Source organism: Cicer arietinum, chromosome 7, assembly GCF_000331145.2.
Source record: "Cicer arietinum cultivar CDC Frontier isolate Library 1 chromosome 7, Cicar.CDCFrontier_v2.0, whole genome shotgun sequence".
Classification (NCBI taxonomy): Eukaryota; Viridiplantae; Streptophyta; class Magnoliopsida; order Fabales; family Fabaceae; genus Cicer; species Cicer arietinum.
Genome location: NC_021166.2, coordinates 60,309,761 through 60,328,461, shown reverse-complemented (window position 1 = coordinate 60,328,461; position 18,701 = coordinate 60,309,761). Strand labels below are relative to the sequence as shown.

Here is an 18,701-nt window from a genome sequence, read left to right as displayed (position 1 = left end):
AAGATAAGTTCAATAGCATTTTTAAAATACAATATTAAAAAGTATTCAAGTGATAAAATACAATATTAAAAAATATTAAAGTGATAATATTTACACAAAGTTCTACTACTTTTTGGACATTTTCATTGTCAACCACTCCGTCTTTATTTACACGCGCTTCCTTCCACAATATATGACGACCCAACGGTTGATCTGATTGGGTGTCTTGTCGCTATTCGTTAAGATCATAAACAAAATAATACAAATTAGTTAGACACTATAGTTTATAATGCAAATTACTTCAATATTATATAAAAGTGATGTTTAATTACTTTCAAGTTTTTGATCAAGACATGCATATCCCATACGTGATTTTTTGTATGGGTGGGTTGGATTTCTTGCCCTTTCGCGATTTGTCTTACTAATATTCTATATAAAAAAAAAATAGCAATTGTGTAAAAATTTAAAATACGCTACGAATATGAATAATAAAACACAAATGCTAATAAATTAATCACTTACGACAAATGCGAGGTCCGAACGTTTGGATACAAATGCACTCCATTCATCATTTGATATATAATGTTTATATATTTTTGGAGCTTCAGCATTTGTATTTTCTTCTCTATCTTTTAGATAGAAATTAGAGAGGTGAGATCTAAATCCCCGGTGGATTTTCCTAGCAACTCTCAATACATAACTCTTTCTCCCCTCATCAAGAACAAAAGTAGTCTGCAATGAAAAAATTATAAGTAAAGTATTTAAATGAAAAAAATTATAAATGACAAAAGAGTGGATCAAAAAAGTTACTTGAATGTCATTCCATAGTATATTTTTGGCATCCTTCAACGCCTTATCTCTCCAATCATCAATCGTAATTGGGATATTTTGTCGAACAACAGCCCCGATGTAACTTACAAACATTGAGCTGTTGGGGTTAATTGGCTGACCATTCTCATTCCAGACAACCTAATAAACTCATATAGTAAGTACATGCTATTAAAAAAAGATAAAAAAATACACAACAAACAGAGTATAGTATAATATAACCTCAAACTTGGTGCCATTGCTCCTTGCTTTAATGACTTTTTGCATTATAGTTGCACCACGTTTGACTTCATTTTCATAAGTCTTAGTGGTGCCAACTTTTTTATTTTGACATTCTAAATCTTTGTTTGTATCCATTTAACTACAACAAGTTCAACATGCAGTTTAGTATAACATCAACAAGCTCAACATGCATTATTCTAAGTACATATCAGTATCAGTATATCTTAAACAAGCTCAACATGCAGTTTAGTGATTACAAAAAAAAATTAATAACATCAATACCTGAATAATGAGGGTTCGAAGAAAGACGAAATGCGAAGAAAAGAGGGTTCGCAGAAAGCTCGCAGAAATATGGTTCACAGAAATACGGTTTGAAGAAATACGTAATGAGGGTTACGTATTTCAATGAAAATATATTGTGTGCAATGAGAGAGATGATCTTGGATGGAAATAAGGTTCGAAATGAAGGAGATGATCGTGGAAATAAGGTTCGTAATGGACGGGATGATAGGGTTTGCAAAAGAAGAGAAGAACGATGAAGGTTGAGATGATAGTGAAGTTTACGTAATGAAGAGGAAACTGAAGCGGTTACTGTTATATATAAAACCCTTTTACAGCGCTTTTTTATAAGCCTTTTACAGCGCTTGTTTGAAAAGCGCTCTAAAAGGTGTCTTTATTTAATTTTTTAAAAGGCTCTTTTACAGCACTTTTCCCAATAAGCGTTGTAAAAGACCTCCTTGTTTTATTATGTTATATGAATGTTATTCTTACAGCGCTTTTTACAGCGCTTTTTCAAATAAGCGTTGTAAAATGTCTTTTTATTTTATTTTTATAAGGGTCTTTTACAGCACTTATTTGAACAAGCGCTGTAAAAGTCCTCCTTGTTTTATTATGTTATATGAATGGTGTTTTTAGAGCCTTTTAGAGCACTTATTTGAAAAAGCGCTATAAAAGGCCTTTTTATTTTAATTTTAAAAGGGATAAGCGCTGTAAAGGGCCTCATTGTTTTATTTTTATATTTAAGGCTCTTTTTCAGTTCAGTTCATGTAAATTACTAATTTATATTCAGTTCATGTAAATTACTAGTTTATATTAAATTACATGAACTTAGTATAAAACACTCAAATCAAGCTAAATATAAGCAGAAAATAAATTAATCAAAAAATTAAATAAATGGCTGCTTATATAAAAATGTTTAAACAATTCAGATTACATGCATATTTACATTAACACAGTTCAGATTACATGCATATTTACATTAACACAATTCAGATTACATGCATGGCTTATATAAAACAATTAAGATGCCCTTCTTCTTTTCCTGGTGTGATTCACATTTGTTTGTCCATTTACATTACGAAACGATGGATTAATCCAAATTCGCTCATCATGATCATCTCTAAGATATAAACCATCATCAGTTGAATCAATTTCATGTGGTTGTTGTGATGTTGCAAATAAAAGATCATTACCAACATCTTCATCATTATTGTTATCATCACTTATTTTATTGGTCGATAGGACAACATACCATTTATCATCAGAAGGATCAGTGACATAAAACACTTGTTGAGCTTGCGAAGCTAAAATAAAAGGCTCGTCTTTGTATCCCACCCTATTAAAATCGACAAGCAAAAATTCTGACTCATCAATCTGAACGCCATTATTATTATCGACCCACTTGCAACCAAATATGGGAACACGAAACATTGTGTAGTCTAACTCCCATATGCGATCGATAACCCTAAAATATGATAGATTTGCATATATTGGGTTTTTGTCTTTTGCACTTGAGACATGCATCGCTTCAGCTACGAGAGTGACTCCGCTATTTTGCATAGTGGTCTGATCATCTTGTTCTTTGGTATAAAATGTGTAGCCGTTAATAACATAACCAGTGTAAGAAAAGACATGTAAGCTCGGACCATTTGCTAGCCACCTCAATCTATTTGAAATTGATCCGGGGTCTATATCAAATTTTGACATTATGTGATTTTTTAACCATGTTACAAAACTTCGATTGTGCTCTCGAGTTATCCAATTTTGATTCCTATTCATGTTCAAACGAGATAACTGATCAATGTGTATTGTAACATACGGTTGAACCTCATCATCATTGTGCAGAACATACAATTGTGCCTGCTCCCATTCTGTCCTTGATATAGTCAGTAGTCTCCTTCCAGTTATCCCTTCTCCTGATAGTCTTCCCGAATGACGAGACATGGGAAGCCCTATGGATTCAACATTGGACAGATATTCAGTACAAAATTCAGCAGCCTCTTCAACAATGTATCGTTCAGCAATACAACCTTCTGGTCGACTTCTACTTTTTACGTACCCTTTTAATATTTTCATATATCGTTCTATCGGATACATCCATCTCATATAAGCTGGCCCACAAAGTTGTGTCTCCTTAACCAGATGAACAGTAAGGTGAACCATTATATCAAAAAACGATGGTGGGAAATACATTTCAAGCTCACACAAAGTAACAACAATTTCCCTCTGCAATGTCGGTAATTTCTGAGGGTCGATCACTTTACTACAAATTTCCCTGAAGAAGAAACATAATCTAGTTAAGGCTAGTCGAACTTTTTCAGGTAAAATGGAACGTATACCTATTGGTAGCAAATGCTCCATTATAATATGACAATCATGGGTCTTCAAACCTTTTAACTTGAGGTCTTTCATACAAACCAAATTTTTAATGTTCGAAGAGTATCCTTCTGGAACTTTAACTTCGTGTAGAAATTTACATAAAACAATTTTTTCCTTTCTAGATAGAGTATGAGCGGCTGGAGGTAGATATGTGCGATTTCCTTTCTTTACTGGAGCCAGTTCATTTCTTATTCCCATATCGACCAAGTCCAATCTTGCATTGACGCCATCTTTAGACTTTCCTGGAACATTGAGTAACGTACCAATAACACTTTCAAATACATTTTTCTCAATATGCATCACATCGAGGAAATGTCTTACATACAATGACTTCCAATATGGCAATTCAAAGAAAATTGACTTTTTCTTCCACCCAGTTTTCACCAGCTCTCCCGCAAAAGGTTTGCCAAATTTATTGGTCAAACCTTGTACTTTTTCAAGTATTTGATATCCAGTCGGTGCTAAAGGAGCTTTACCTTCCTCTGATTTTCCATTGAATGCATTTCTCCACCCACGATACTGATGACTATAAGGTAAAAATCTACGATGTCCAAGAAACACATTCTTCTTACAATGTTTCAACCGCATCCAATTTGTACTCTCTTCACATATAGGACATGCACACTGACCTTTAATGCTATATCCTGATAAATTACCATATGCTGGAAAATCATTAATTGTGCCGAACAACATAGCCCTCAAATGGAAACATTTTTTCTTATACCCATCATAAACTTCCACACCTGTCTCCCACATAATTTTTAAATCTTCAATTAAAGGAGTCAAGTATACGTCGATATCATTCCCCGGTTGTTTGGGTCCAGAAATTAACAGAGACAACATCATAAACTTACGCTTCATACATAACCATGGAGGTAGGTTATATATTACCAAAATCACAGGCCACATGCTGTTTGAGATGCTTTGAATACCATGTGGATTCATTCCATCAGTAGAAAGTGCAAGTCTTAGATTTCTTGACTCTATCCCAAATTCAGGATACTCGTGATCAATTTTTGCCCATTGTGGGGAATCTGCAGGGTGTCGAAACATTCCATCTCTAATTCTTTCATCTGCATGCCATGTCAAGTGTTTTGAATCTTCTTCACTGCGATACATGCGCCTAAATCTTGGTATTATAGGAAAATACCACACGACTTTTGCTGGAGTAGATTCTTTCTTCTTATATCGAGAGACATTGCATTTCGGACACGCCTTAAGTAATTCATATTCGTTTCGAAATAAAATGCAATCGTTAGGACACACATGAATCCTTTCGTAACTCATGCCAATAGAACACCAAATTCGTTTAGCCTCGTAGGTTCGACTGGGAAGTTCATTACCATCTGGCAACAAATCTTTTTTGAGTGTTAATAATTCTGTGAAGCTTTTATCAAACCATCCATTACTCGCTTTTAAGTTGTACAACTTTAATATCGCTGACAGTCTTGTGAATTTAGTACAACCATTATATAATGGTTTCTCTGCATCACTCAACAAACTTTCAAACATTTTAGGACAATCTCGAAGATTTTCTTCAATTGCTTTTGCGATCTCATCAACTCGGTCCGGCTCATATGTATCTGTATCGAAGTCAGTTGAAGCATATATTGAACCATTCTCAAAATTAATGTTTCCTTTTTTTTTTTCTCTCACCATGTCTTATCCAACATGTGTAGCTTTGATCAATTCCATTACATACTAAATGTCATTCTAATTCATCTTCTCTAACATGTTTTCCAAAACAACATTTTAAACAAGGACAAACGACTCTATTTGGATCTTTTGCATTCTTCACTACAAACTCAACAAACTCCTTCACTCCAATTTCATACTCTTTTGACAATCGATTGGCAGACATCCATTTCCTATCCATATTATACGACCTATATAAATGCAGTTACAAAAATAATAAGCTTTCAAAACATATCAACAAGTTTCAAAAAGAAACCAATATCAACATATCTAATAACAATTTCAAAACAGAACAGATCAACAAATTTCAAAAAAAAAAGTAATATATAAAAATTTATTAGTTTTCAATTATTAAAAAACTAAAGATTTGTTGACAAAAACAAAGTAAAAAATAACTGAGACAATGTAGATGGCCGCACAGTACGTAGAGGATATGAGGGTTCCCAGAGTAGAGGTGATGAGGGTTCGTAAATTTGTTTAAATGATATTTATTTGAAAGCGCATGTCTTTTACAGCGCTTTAATAGGTAGTTAAATTGATTGAAAGTGCATGTCTTTTACAGCGCTTATGAAAAAAACGTTGTAATAGGTAGTTAAATTATTTGAAAGCGCATGTCTTTTACAACGCTTGTGCAAAAAGCGCTATAATAGGTAGTTAAATTGATTGAAAGCGCATGTCTTTTACAACGCTTGTGAAAGAAGCGCTGTAATAGGTAGTTAAATTATTTGAAAGCGCATGTCTTTTACAGCGTTTGTGGAAAAAGATCTGTAAAATAATACGTGAATGCGCTTCGTTTTACAACGCTTGTTAGAAAAGCGCTGTAAAAGCCTTATAACATTATGCGCAAATGCTATATGACCCTATAACAACGTTTGTCAAAAAAGCGTTGTGATAGGCTCCGTTATTTTTAAAATATATTTACAACAACACTTGTATTTAGTAAGCGTTGTAAACGGAGCGCTATTAAATGACATTTTTGGCGTAGTGTTTTTAATGAAATTAATACAAACTTTTTTTCGACTCATTTAGTCAATAAAACTTGATGTAAAATTAATACTATAAAGGAATCCATCAACATTTGCCGTTTAGTATCAAATGGTAGCTGAAGTGAAAAGATTCACTACTTTAATCCTTGTTCTTTTAATGTCTCCATTCTAAAAAAACTTTGGTAATTTTAGTTTTTTTTGTTTTAATATACAATTAACCATATGATTTTTCAATTTTCATAATATAAGAATTTTAAAGACTAATGTAAATTTATATAGTCAAGAGATCACCCATAGTCTATAAAAATGGCTTTTCTATCAAGTGGAGAATATGCTCATGTTTAGTATATGTTTCTCGAACATGATTACCTCAAAATTTTGACTGAGAGAACACATTAAAAAAAATATTATAATATATAATAACTATTAACATTTTTGTTACATGACTATTTTTTCATCCAGACTCTTCATCTCTAGAAACAATAGTATTGTTTTCTGGGACTGATCCTCTTCTAAATATTGACCCTAACTGAATATTAACACTTGAACCATGATGAGCACTTTCTTGATTAGATTGGTTATTATCACCTCTTAATCCTTTCTTCTTTGCCTTTTGTGCCCAACCAACAAGCCTTGCTTGTACTTGCTCATCAAATATAACACTCTTAAAATGAGTTCCCATCTACATTGTGTCAAACATTATCAATCAATCACAAAAATCATCAATTTAAAGTTTATGAGGCAAAATTACACTACAAGTCTTTTATCTTATTTAAGCGTAATACTTAAAAGCCTTTTATTTTTTCTTTCTGTTTGGATTATTTATCTTTTAAAACTTTTACAAACTTATCACTTATCTTTTTAAACGTTTATAAAGTTATTATTTATTTATTTTTTCTTCTGTTGAAGTCATTTAACTTTTTTGTAATTATTAATTAAAACAATAAATAAGAATTCGGAACATAACATATTTTCTCAAAAAAAAAAAAATGTCATAATGTAACATATGTATTTCAATTTGAAAAACAAGTAAAACTCACCTGTGTGACAAGTGCGTACAATGGTAGGGTACTATAACTACATAGCAGCTGAATAAATACCCTACAGACATTAATAGAAAAAAGGTGTAAGAAAAATGATAAAAGATACAAAAAATTAAGATTCAAAATTACTTAAAAAAAATTTAGTATATTGTGTTTACCCAATAATGAGCCTTGGAATAATGTAGCGAATTCTTCCCATTATACATGAATCAAAACCATATGTGACCTGAGATACACATGATGATAGTGTTATAATCTTTAAAGTAATGAGAGAAAATATAATAATTTGAGTTAACTAAGACTAATATGTTTACCAGTATCCAAAAAAAGAATGCTATCTCAAAAGAATTTTGGAAAAGGATCAAGTGAATCAAGAAGAGGACGATGCGTGGACGATGAAACCAGAAGTGATCATCTGATGGTTGAACAACTAATTCACCTTGTATGGCTGTATGTTTTTCAGCTACTTCATGAGCTAATTGAATTATTACATGTTCTAGCTTTGTTCCAACAGCAAGTAGAAGCTGCATAATATAAACCATAAAAAATTAAGTAGTTTACAATGACAATGTATGTCTCATTTTCTTTATTATATAAGTGTGCCTTTGCAATGTGACTATGCATAAATGTCAATGGAAACAAAACTAGGAAGAGACTTACAATGAGAGGAATAAAAGCAATCCAGAAATATGTGTGCCAACCTGAAGCAATAAGAAAATAAGAAGACATCTTAAATCAAAACATTTGAGTCATGGTCCAATCACTTCAACCACAGGTTAACCGACTGACAAATAAATAAATCAAAAAGTAAAAAATAATTAACAAAACATAAAAAATAAAAAATTAAACCAGCCGAACCAAATCGCGGTGCAACCATGGTGTGATCTAGTTCAAGCAAACTATATTGCAACCGAGATTAAATTAAATGGCGAACTGGACACTTTCCATTGAACTGATCGGTTCAGTATGATTTTAAAAATATTTTTATTCGTGATAATTCATAATAGTCAAATGTCTTAATTAAAGGTAGTAAATATAGACAACATGTAGCACAACTAATGAGAAACATAACAAAAATTTCAAGATTTGTTTTGTTGCATACCATTGATATTAAGCAACAAAAAGAGGACCACATAGACCCAAAGATACCAACTGCAAAGCATTAAAATAAAATGTTGAATTAGTGACAAGAGAGAATCAATATCTTTACAATATAAGCATAACAAACAAAATCAGGCCAACTAATTATTGATGAAGATTGTGATAATTATAGAAGTTTGATAGAAACACATACCTAATACCAACAACTTTTTTGAAATCATCTTCAAGGGCACGATTCATGTATTTGTGAAAATTAAACTTTGGATTTGCCTTACAGTGAGTCTAATACAGATAAACAAAATTAATAACATTGTTTAGTCGTTCATAAATAATGACAAGATTGAAGCTTATTTGACATCATATATATATATATATATATATATATATAGTACACTAAAATCTTACCATAATAAAACCAAGCCTTAATGTCACATAATCCAACTTTGTAACAGATCCATAAAATTGCTTGAAAAAGGATCTCTGAAATATAAATAAAATATTAGAAGGAATAATATGGCAAAAATAGTTTTAACATTAGAAAACTATGTCTGATATGAAACTAATGTTTTACATTAAGTTACACATCCAATTATATTTTTAAAGATTTCATGCTCTTAAATTCATATAAATAACTTACCACCCATCCCATTATAGCAGAATCTTTGCCAAAACCAGTAAAATGATCCTTGATAAAAGCATGTTGATGAACATGAGTCACAGTTCGATCTGGCGCTGCATTAGACCAATATGCATATAATAAAGATTAATGATCAATTAGAAAATTATAGTGTATAGTTTAATGGTTCACACAAACAAAGCTAATGATTTGTTTACCATGTTGTGTTTCATGATTTTCATCTGTAATAGAGTCTTCCCAGTGCTTCCACCGACGAATCTATTAATGACAACAATTCTTATTAATAATAAAAGCTTTTAAGAAACACAATGTATAATTAAAAAAAAAGCTTATGATTAGATTAGATACTCACATTTAATCCTCCAAAAACTATAGTCAAAACACATGAAGTCACATGAACAACAGCTAGGACAAAAATAAAGATATGCAGATGATGCAGTGCTTCCACTGATAATAGAGGCACCTTGCCCTGAAATTAACATAACAATAATATAAAATATGGTTAAAGTGGATAACATGATTAAATCATCAAATCAAAATTGTCTAAATAACATCAAGAGAATTAACATAATATATATAACTGTCTAAAGTGAAGATTTTAAAAGTTTCAACAATTGCAACTGCATCGCGAACACAATTGTGACATTATGAGAGAGTATTTATTTGTTTCCGGAATTTTGTATTCAGTTTTTCAAAATTTCAAAAGTTGTGATAGAACTGTGACCACAATTTAAAACTTTGAAAAGGGTCATAATATGCAATTTATTATTCTATGAATTGCATTTGCAGTCTAATGTAAAAAGACTTTAAAGATTATGGAGCTACATCATAAACACAATTGTGACATTATGAATCTATGATAGATATTTTCTATGTACTTTTTCATAATTTAAAAATCTTGTGCACAATTTTTCATTAGTTCAAAATGAGGACAAGATAAAATTGCAACTGTAATTTAAAACTTTGTACGAGACAAAAGAATGTCATAACATACAATTTACTCAATGAATTTCACCCTTTAGATAAGGAACCGATTCCAAATTCCTATATTATTTCAATACCTTAGCAGCACAATATCCAAGTGTTTCTTCTGTTGATGGATGGTCATCACCTAAAAGGCGCCTAGTAGTGCCGAAAACATCATTGGAAGAGAAAAAAGTCTGAAAATGTGAAGTGGATTTTTTGGATTCTTCATCTTTTTCATCAAGACTACAAGGAAGCATATGATGAGTCCAATTCTCAGGAACACATATTTTTGTAATTCTATTCTGTGTTACCGTCAGAAACAGAGAAATAAAACCCAATAACATCAACTCTGCATAAACACAAAAACAAAATAATCAAAATCATAAATAAAACTTGAACATATCAGATATCTATGCATATATTATTTGATGATCATGTCAATATTATAATAATAATAATAATAATAATAATAATAATAATATTTTAAATCCTAGTTGAAATCGATAATAAAAAAAATTGAATAAACCATTTTTTTAGTCTTAAAAGTATAGGACGCTGTCATTTTGAACTCTGATTCAGCAAAAAATTTAAATTAGTTATCGAATCATCAAATTGTCAAATAGTTTAGTCTATGATATTATAGAACTATTTTGACCAACTATTTTAATAACTAACCGACAAATTTAAGTTTTTGGTTGAGTTTGATACCAAAGTGACATCATCTTACATTTTCAAAAATTAAATTTGTGGTTTACTCAAAAAAAAATATTGGTAGCTTTATGCTAGTGACACGAGGATTAAGACAAAAAAAAAAAATATAATAAGAAGAAGAAAGAAAAAAGAAAAACCTTCTTTGATTTTTTGCAAGGCTTGAAAGAGTGCTTTTTGGTTTTTCTTCTTGAGAAACTTGCCAACATAATGAAGAGAACGTTCAACCGCAAATGAAACGGCAACAATAACAGTGCAAACAAGAGCAACAACCCATGTTGGAGTAAATTGCAAATCTGGTCCTTCTTCACCTCCTTCTCCACCACCACTCATGTTGTGTGTGTGTCAATATTTGAATTTCAACAACATTAACTACTTTTATTGTTTGTGTTTATGACTTAATGTTACAACTGCAATATGTTGATTTACAAATACAACAACTACTAGATACTATCCACTCTTTCTCATGTTGTATTCTTCGTCCATTTAATTTTATTTAACCAATACAAGTAATTGGTCAAATTTCTAGTCAAGTCCTTGATATAGAACTTTATCAAATTTGAGATTTACTTTATTCGTCTAACATTTAAAGATTTTTTGTAAAAAATATATGAAATGATGTGTGATTAACTACATATGTACGAGTAAAAATACACTACATATACACAAAATTTGTATACAAATTTAATTCATTTAAAAACAATTACTGTGAAAATTTCATACAAATTAAATTTAATATTTTTTGTTGCTTTTGTTAAAAACTTCAATTTTTTTATATTAAATTGTAAAGAAATGAAGTGAAAAATTATTATTTTTTATTAATATTAACAAAAGAAATTAATAATGATAGGTGAAGGCGTTGATATTAACAAAAGAGAAAATAGACATAGATAATTTAGGAAGAATAAATTTTTTCCATTGGTGTTACATAACAATTTATAACTTAAGATATTTTTTTTTCAAAGAGATTTATAATTTGAGATGGAAGAAATATTAAATATAATAAATAAAAAACAATTTTTTCATCTATAATTAAGAAACTTTTTGACAGAACAATTAAAAAAAAAATTACTAATGGGGTTATGATTGAATTACTTGGGGATTTATAAAAATGTCTCATCTCTCTCTTTCTATATATATTTATAAAAAAATAGTTAATTTTAGACAATTACTTAGGGATTTTTTTATTTATATCCCTTTTTTTTAAAAAAAAAATTGACCAAAATGTCACACATTGAAAAATTATTTAATAAATTATAAATAATTAAAATATTTAAAAATTCAAAAAATTATTAATAAAATAAAATACATTAATAAATAATAATAATAATAATAATAATAATAATTTTAATAATATTCTAAATTTTAATAAAATACATTGTTTCTTTTGACACGTTATTATAACAACATTCTCCTATTTGTATTTGGCAAATTATTATAATAATTTCCTCCTATTTTGGCAAATTATTATAACAACTTCATGCTCTTTTGCCACATTATTATAACAACTTCCTCCTATTTTTCTTATCTAATAAATAAAAATTAATAAAAACAATAATAATAAAATATAAATTTGAAGTATTTTTTTCTTTAATTTTCTGTATTTTTTCTTTAATTTAACGTGTTTTGTTGATTCAATTTAATAAATTTTATTTTATTAAAATAATTTACTTTATTATTATTACTATTATTATTTTTATTAAAATTTAGAATATTATTAAAATTATTATTAATATTAATGTATTTTATTTTATTAATAGTTTTTTAAATATTTAAATATTTTAATTATTTATAATTTATTAAATAATAATTAAAAAATTTAATAACATGGTAAATATATATATATATAGTAGGAGATGGTCATATTCTTGAGATACGACCTTTCTATTTAGGATGAAAAAAAAAAATTTCACATGTTGCATCCTTAGGTTGCAAACTGAGACTAAAAAGTAGGATTGTATTATTTTTTTAATGTGTGGCATTTGGTCAAATTTTTTAAAAAAGAAGGATATAAATGAAAAAAATCTAATTACTTGTTTTAGTCTTAATTTTAAGAAAAAAAATATCTATTTTTTTTATGATATAAAATATAAGGTAATCCTAAATAGTTATTTTTTGTGATCTAAAATATAATTTTTAAAATATCCTTTTATGAGTAATTAATATATTTCCTCTAGAAAAAATTATAAGAAGATTTGTATTTAATTATACATATTAAAAAATATTTTATTTATGCAGTATATCAATAAAAAAAATTTAAATTTATTATTTAAATTGTCTCAATGACTAATATATTCAGTCATTTTGAAAACATATAATTTAAATTAAATGAAGGATAATTAAAAAAAATTATCATTAAATTGGAGAGAAGTTATACAAATTTGTTTATATTTTTTTTTATTTTTAAAATGAGTTAGTTTTGCATATATTTTATTGAGAATAAATCTTATTACCATTTTAATTCGTTATGTAAATTTTTTTTATGAAAAATAGATTAGAAAATATAATTATTGTCTCGTAACTATGATACTAGATACTAGCACAAACATTTAATATTTTGAAAAGTAAGTTTTTAAATCCAAAATATTTTATTTATATGTATTTAGTATTCTTTCCGTCTCTAAATAATCATCTATTTCATATTTCAAACTTGTTTTAAAAAATGGATAGTAAAGTTAAAAATGTATCTAAATATGTGTATTTAGCTATGAACGAAATATGTGTATTAGCGGTTATATTTTTAAGAACAAAAAATTACAATTATTTATTGATTATAATATTAAAAACATTAATTATAATTTATAATTAGCACTAATTTAAATAGAGGAATGACCTAGATAGCTGTATAGTCTCCTTTATACTTATACTACCAAAAACAAAACTGACACGGTAACTTTTTTTTAAAAGAAATTACTGTGTCCAGATATAAATAAAGTCCAAAATTTATCTCTATTAAAAAATATTTTTATTTTGTGAATAAGTAATTATCTTCAAGTTAAATAGGATTATAATGAATGGTAAAATTATTTATAAAAAAATTTTAATACTGTTACATTTTTACATTTGAATTTAGAACATCTAAATAAGTTAAAAGAGACTCTTACCACCTTGTTATCATTAAAAATGGATCTTTACTTACTATCTGTCCCAAAATAATAATTATTGTATGTGCAAAAAATATTGTCCTTTTGGATGCATGAATTAATTTAAATTATACCATTTAACTAATATATTTTACATCACTTCTAAATTATTATTCTTTATTTTACATTTATTGTAATTAAAATATCTCAATAGATAATAAAAAAAATTAATAAAATATTTATTTTTTTATTTATTATTTTTCTAATATATATGAAATTATCAAATGCGATAAATATTGTAAGACATAACGTGCATGAATATTGAAAACAATATTAATAATTATTGCAATTACTTAAGTCAACAAAACTTTTGGTAAATTTAGGACTTGGTCAAGGATTATTTCAAATTTCAACTGATAAATAAATGTTACTCATAAGAATATAACAGGAATTCATGTAGATGATTGATTGGCTGGTTCCCGGGTTACGCGGATTCTTTTCTATGCTCAGCTGTTTTCTTTTTAAATAAAAGTTTTTTCAGTTTGAAAAGAAATACAATCAAAACGTGTTACTATTTCTATTCTTTATTTAAAGCTTAATTTAGTTTGTTTAATTACATAAAGGGAAATGGAAATGTACCTAGTTGTGCAAACCCTGTATTTTACATCTACACTCCTATGTTTTATACTAAATATATAGATGATTATTTTTTCATTAACCTCTAATATAACGATAAGTAATCGTTTTTTTTTTCCTTAAAGAAAATCTTCGTATTAATTAGTATCACTTTCTCAATTACGGGAGCATCTTATTTTTTCAAAAGAAATTTAGAATATAATATTTTTTTTTACGAGAATGAAGTGTGTTTCTAATTTACTCAACTTAAGAATTATCTCAATCTCATAATATAATAATCCATCTAAAATTAATTCACGAATTAATTTCATTACATTTAATTGATTATCACTTTAATCGATTATATATTTAGAATTTGGTCAAGTGATTATATTACATAACATTCACTTAGAAGTGTGATTCAGACTTTCAACTAGCGGTTTCTTTTTTCGATTATTTTTAAATGAATGTGGGTTGATTTTGAAAACACAAAATCTCACTCATTGAAATTGAAAGTGGTGTGAATATACAAAATAAAAAACATATTTAAGATATGTAATAAAATACAATAATAAGTATGATATACATAAGAAAACATACATCCTTAATTTTCATTTTTATTTTTATTTGTGTAACATCATTATCCTCGTCGTAAACTATCCACAATTAATAGTCTTTAACTTATATTAATTATTTAGATTTAATTTATATGCAACGTCAGTCTAATGAATTTTTATATTATTAATCAATCACAATCGTTAAACTATTAATTTAACTTTTATCTAAACTACGTCTAAAATATTCTCATAAATAGTAATGGTATACTTACATATTTTTTTTATAATTAAATATACGTTAAGTTACATATGTGGTCCCTTAACTTAATTTTAGGTAACGTTTTAGTCCTTTATCTTTTTTTTTTCGATTTAGTCCTTTATTCCTAAAAATATTAAATAAAGTATGAAAATATGAGTTTATTTGAAGATTTGCGTTACGAATTTGATGAAATTTGTATTATATTGAAGAATATAATTAATTTTATGAGTTTTGATTGAATTTTTTTTTTTTTTGAATTTTTGTATAAAAAAGGATATCATTGTTGAAATTTTAAAACATAAAATATCAAATTGTCACTTAAAATTAAAATAAAGGACCAAGTCGGAAAAAAAAAAAGATAAAAGACTAAAACTTTACCTGAAATAAATTAAAGAACCACAAATGTAATTTAACCTTATATTGTACTTATAAAATGAAACAAGAATTTGGATTCTCATCGCTAAAAAGTTGTGGGGCATAAACATAGTGAATAATATAAGGAACATTTTTGTCCTTGATTTGAATCTCATCTTGTGTATGCCCATGATGAATTTCTATTACTTTAGTTGTTTCACCACTAGACTTGCCTTCTCCTAATTTTTCTTTGGTTGATTCACCAGAAGACTTTTTCTCATCTTCTTTTTTCTTTGTTTCTTCTTTGCCCTTATTGCCTTTCTTTTCTTCTTTTTTCTCTTCCTTTATGGAAATAACTTCTGCATTTTTATGCACTCTTTTTTTCAAAAATAATATCAATTTTTCCACTTCTATGGTCCCTTCAACTATTAGACTTTGAGCTTTCTTGTCGGTTTTAACATTGAAAATACCTGCATATATTTAGTTAAATGACATCAAATTAACTTAATTAAGATAGAATAAGATCTTAATTAATATTATATAAATCAAATAATATGTCTTTAATTGAGTTACCTTTGTGCTTGATTAATCTTTGTTTTAGGTCAGCCTCACATTTGTCACAATGCATGTGAACCTTTACCGAGATAGTTCGGACAGTTGGCTTGAAATCAAATACAAAAAAATATATTGTCATGCATGCATATAATCCTAAATGTAATTCAAAAATACATTTGCTTTTGAATATAAAAATAGAAAAATACATTTCATTGATGTGGGTAGACTTTTGATTTTTTTTTCTTTCTAATTATCACTTTAATTTGGAGAGAAAAATTAATAATTTTCTTTTTATTTTTTTGTTGTAATTTGGTGGATTAGTCTGTCAACTAACTAAATTTCCTTCAGTGATCACTCATTCACTCTTCAATGTTTACTTAAAATATGTAAAAGTATTATTGGATTTGAGCTTCCGATAAACTTGTTAATATCATTTTTTACTATTGGATCGATATTCTTTAATATTAGACCGTCAGATCTAGTAAAACACCAAAAATTGTAGGGGCGTGATAAGTCATCACCTTTGTCATCTAAGGGAATGAACTGAAAATTGTGATCGATTGGGGCAGACTGACCTAATCGGTGAATAGTTTTTCTTTGAGTTCCAATTTATCAATCCTAAATAAAGAGAGTACTTATTAAGGAATTAAGATGGTGATCTTGTCTTGAAAATAAGAAAATTTAAACACTTGAAAATTTAAAAACACAACTTCCAATACATTTAAAGTGAAAAGTGTTTATATTTATATCACTAACAAGTGTCTCCGGGAGTCATTAAACCCTAACTCAACTGACAAATGATGATACTGTTATGACTATCTCTTCTAAGATATGCTTCTAATTTGTATTTAATTTATATATGTTAGCATTTATACATATTAACATTGAAATGACATCTAATTTATATATAATTAGCAATCTCCTTAATTTATATAAAATTAGCATTTATATATAATTAATAAAAAATAGTTTATAAAAAATACTTACATCTTTAATTTCCTTTGGCTTTTTATCCGTAGTAGCAATCTCCTTAGGCTTCACTTTTGGTGATATTAATTCAACTTTTTTGTTGCTCTTATTCTCTATAAGCTTCAAAATTTTCAAAGGGTCCAATTTTCCTTTTGCCTTGATTTCTCCTTTCTCAATATCCATTTCCACACTCTGCACTCCTACAAAAAAATAATTACAATTCTATTTGTTATTGAGAAAATCATGATTATTTTTTTAAAACAAATAAAAGCATATGGAAATGACTAATCAAAATTATATAAGTTGATACCTTGAGTAGTCAATAGATGTTTCTTAATCTTGCCCCCACACTCTTGACAATGCAAGTTTAATTTGTAAATAGCAGTAATCAATTCAATATCATCTTTCTTCTTTTCTTCCTTTCCTTCCATTTTATCTTTTCCCTTCTCATCTTTCTTTTCTTCTTTACCTCCTGCCATTTCCTAATGTGAGGAAGAATTAATTTGGGAAAGAAAGAATAAACACTTAGAAAAAATGATCAAGAATATTAAGCATGACAATTATTAGAAGTTTCTTATAACAAATTAATTTCCTTTGTTGGTTTAGCTAATGGTAGCTCACCAGTTACATGAAACTTGCTCAAATAAAATGCAAAATCTTGTACGTTTTGTCCTATTGGAATTTTGGTACCTAAGGATGTTGCATATTTCATTGGTTTCAGATTAAAAAGTTATGTAAGTAATATAGAATTAATATACTAGGGTTGTTGTTAAAATTGGTGATAATTTACAAAGACTACATTAATTGGGGTGCATCTTTAAGCAAAGTTTTAAATTTAAATTCAAATTCAAATCTTGTGAATAAAAAAATGTAATCGGTAAAAGAGACTCTAAAAAATTATCAATCGAGTTTATTGAGATATAATAATCTCCAACAAAGTCAATAAATATTTCACACCAATAACATATTATCAATTTCCTTAAAACATTTAGAATGAATACACTTTCTAGTATTTGACTTTCAACTTGAGGATGTTTTAGACAATAAAAATACGTTATAAAACAAATTAAAAAGAAAGTGATGCAATCCATATTTCATATGTCATCATGGAGAAGAAACTATGAATTTCCTAATAATAACTTCTACTTTTTTTTTTACATACTTTTCTTCTTTATCATCCACCTAATTTTTATAATAGTTTGTCCTAGAATTTGCTTATCTCAAATTTTCTTTTTGAGGAGAAGAGAAATTGAAAAAGTATTGGGCCGAATAGTATCTTAATTATTTTCTTAAGATACATATTTAATAAGAAAGGTTGCTAATTCATCTGCGTATTTGTTCATGCGCCTCCAAATACACTACTAAAAATTATGATATAATAGTGTATTTTATTCAATTTAAGACTCTCAGAAGTTATGATTCAATAAATAATCAAAAAATGAGTAAACACGAGAGTTGGATGAACAATCACCTAAAAAGTGTAGGG

The 18,701-nt window shown here is 27.8% G+C and overlaps 2 protein-coding genes across 2 annotated transcripts; both read right to left on the bottom strand.

Annotated features, from left to right (window-relative positions):
* Positions 1-6,763: 6,763 nt before the first annotated feature.
* On the bottom strand, positions 6,764-11,317 carry LOC101501959 (MLO-like protein 1). Its single transcript, XM_004510141.4, has 13 exons — positions 10,964-11,317; positions 10,211-10,464; positions 9,502-9,618; positions 9,347-9,407; positions 9,150-9,244; positions 8,918-8,992; positions 8,706-8,794; positions 8,514-8,563; positions 8,072-8,112; positions 7,726-7,935; positions 7,570-7,637; positions 7,409-7,469; positions 6,764-7,050 (listed from the first exon to the last, which is right to left on the bottom strand). Exons 1-13 carry the CDS (start codon positions 11,154-11,156, stop codon positions 6,823-6,825), a joined length of 1,542 nt encoding a protein of 513 aa, XP_004510198.1. The 5' UTR covers positions 11,157-11,317; the 3' UTR covers positions 6,764-6,822.
* A 4,371-nt stretch (positions 11,318-15,688) lies between these two features.
* LOC101502292 (heavy metal-associated isoprenylated plant protein 4) lies at positions 15,689-17,770 on the bottom strand. Its single transcript, XM_004510142.3, has 4 exons — positions 17,526-17,770; positions 17,234-17,415; positions 16,265-16,352; positions 15,689-16,161 (listed from the first exon to the last, which is right to left on the bottom strand). Exons 1-4 carry the CDS (start codon positions 17,692-17,694, stop codon positions 15,764-15,766), a joined length of 837 nt encoding a protein of 278 aa, XP_004510199.1. The 5' UTR covers positions 17,695-17,770; the 3' UTR covers positions 15,689-15,763.
* Positions 17,771-18,701: the final 931 nt, after the last annotated feature.

Coding starts and splice junctions, on each gene's coding strand:
- LOC101501959 (XM_004510141.4), bottom strand. CDS start 11,156: ATGAGTGGTGGTGGAGAAGGAGGTGAAGAAGGACCAGATTTGCAATTT. Junction 9,619..10,210: donor TTGGATATTGTGCTGCTAAG/GTATTGAAATAA, acceptor TGTTAATTTCAG/GGCAAGGTGCCTCTATTATC. Junction 9,408..9,501: donor TAGTTTTTGGAGGATTAAAT/GTGAGTATCTAA, acceptor TGTCATTAATAG/ATTCGTCGGTGGAAGCACTG.
- LOC101502292 (XM_004510142.3), bottom strand. CDS start 17,694: ATGGCAGGAGGTAAAGAAGAAAAGAAAGATGAGAAGGGAAAAGATAAA. Junction 16,353..17,233: donor AGCCAAAGGAAATTAAAGAT/GTAAGTATTTTT, acceptor TTTGATTTCAAG/CCAACTGTCCGAACTATCTC. Junction 16,162..16,264: donor AAGATTAATCAAGCACAAAG/GTAACTCAATTA, acceptor AAATATATGCAG/GTATTTTCAATGTTAAAACC.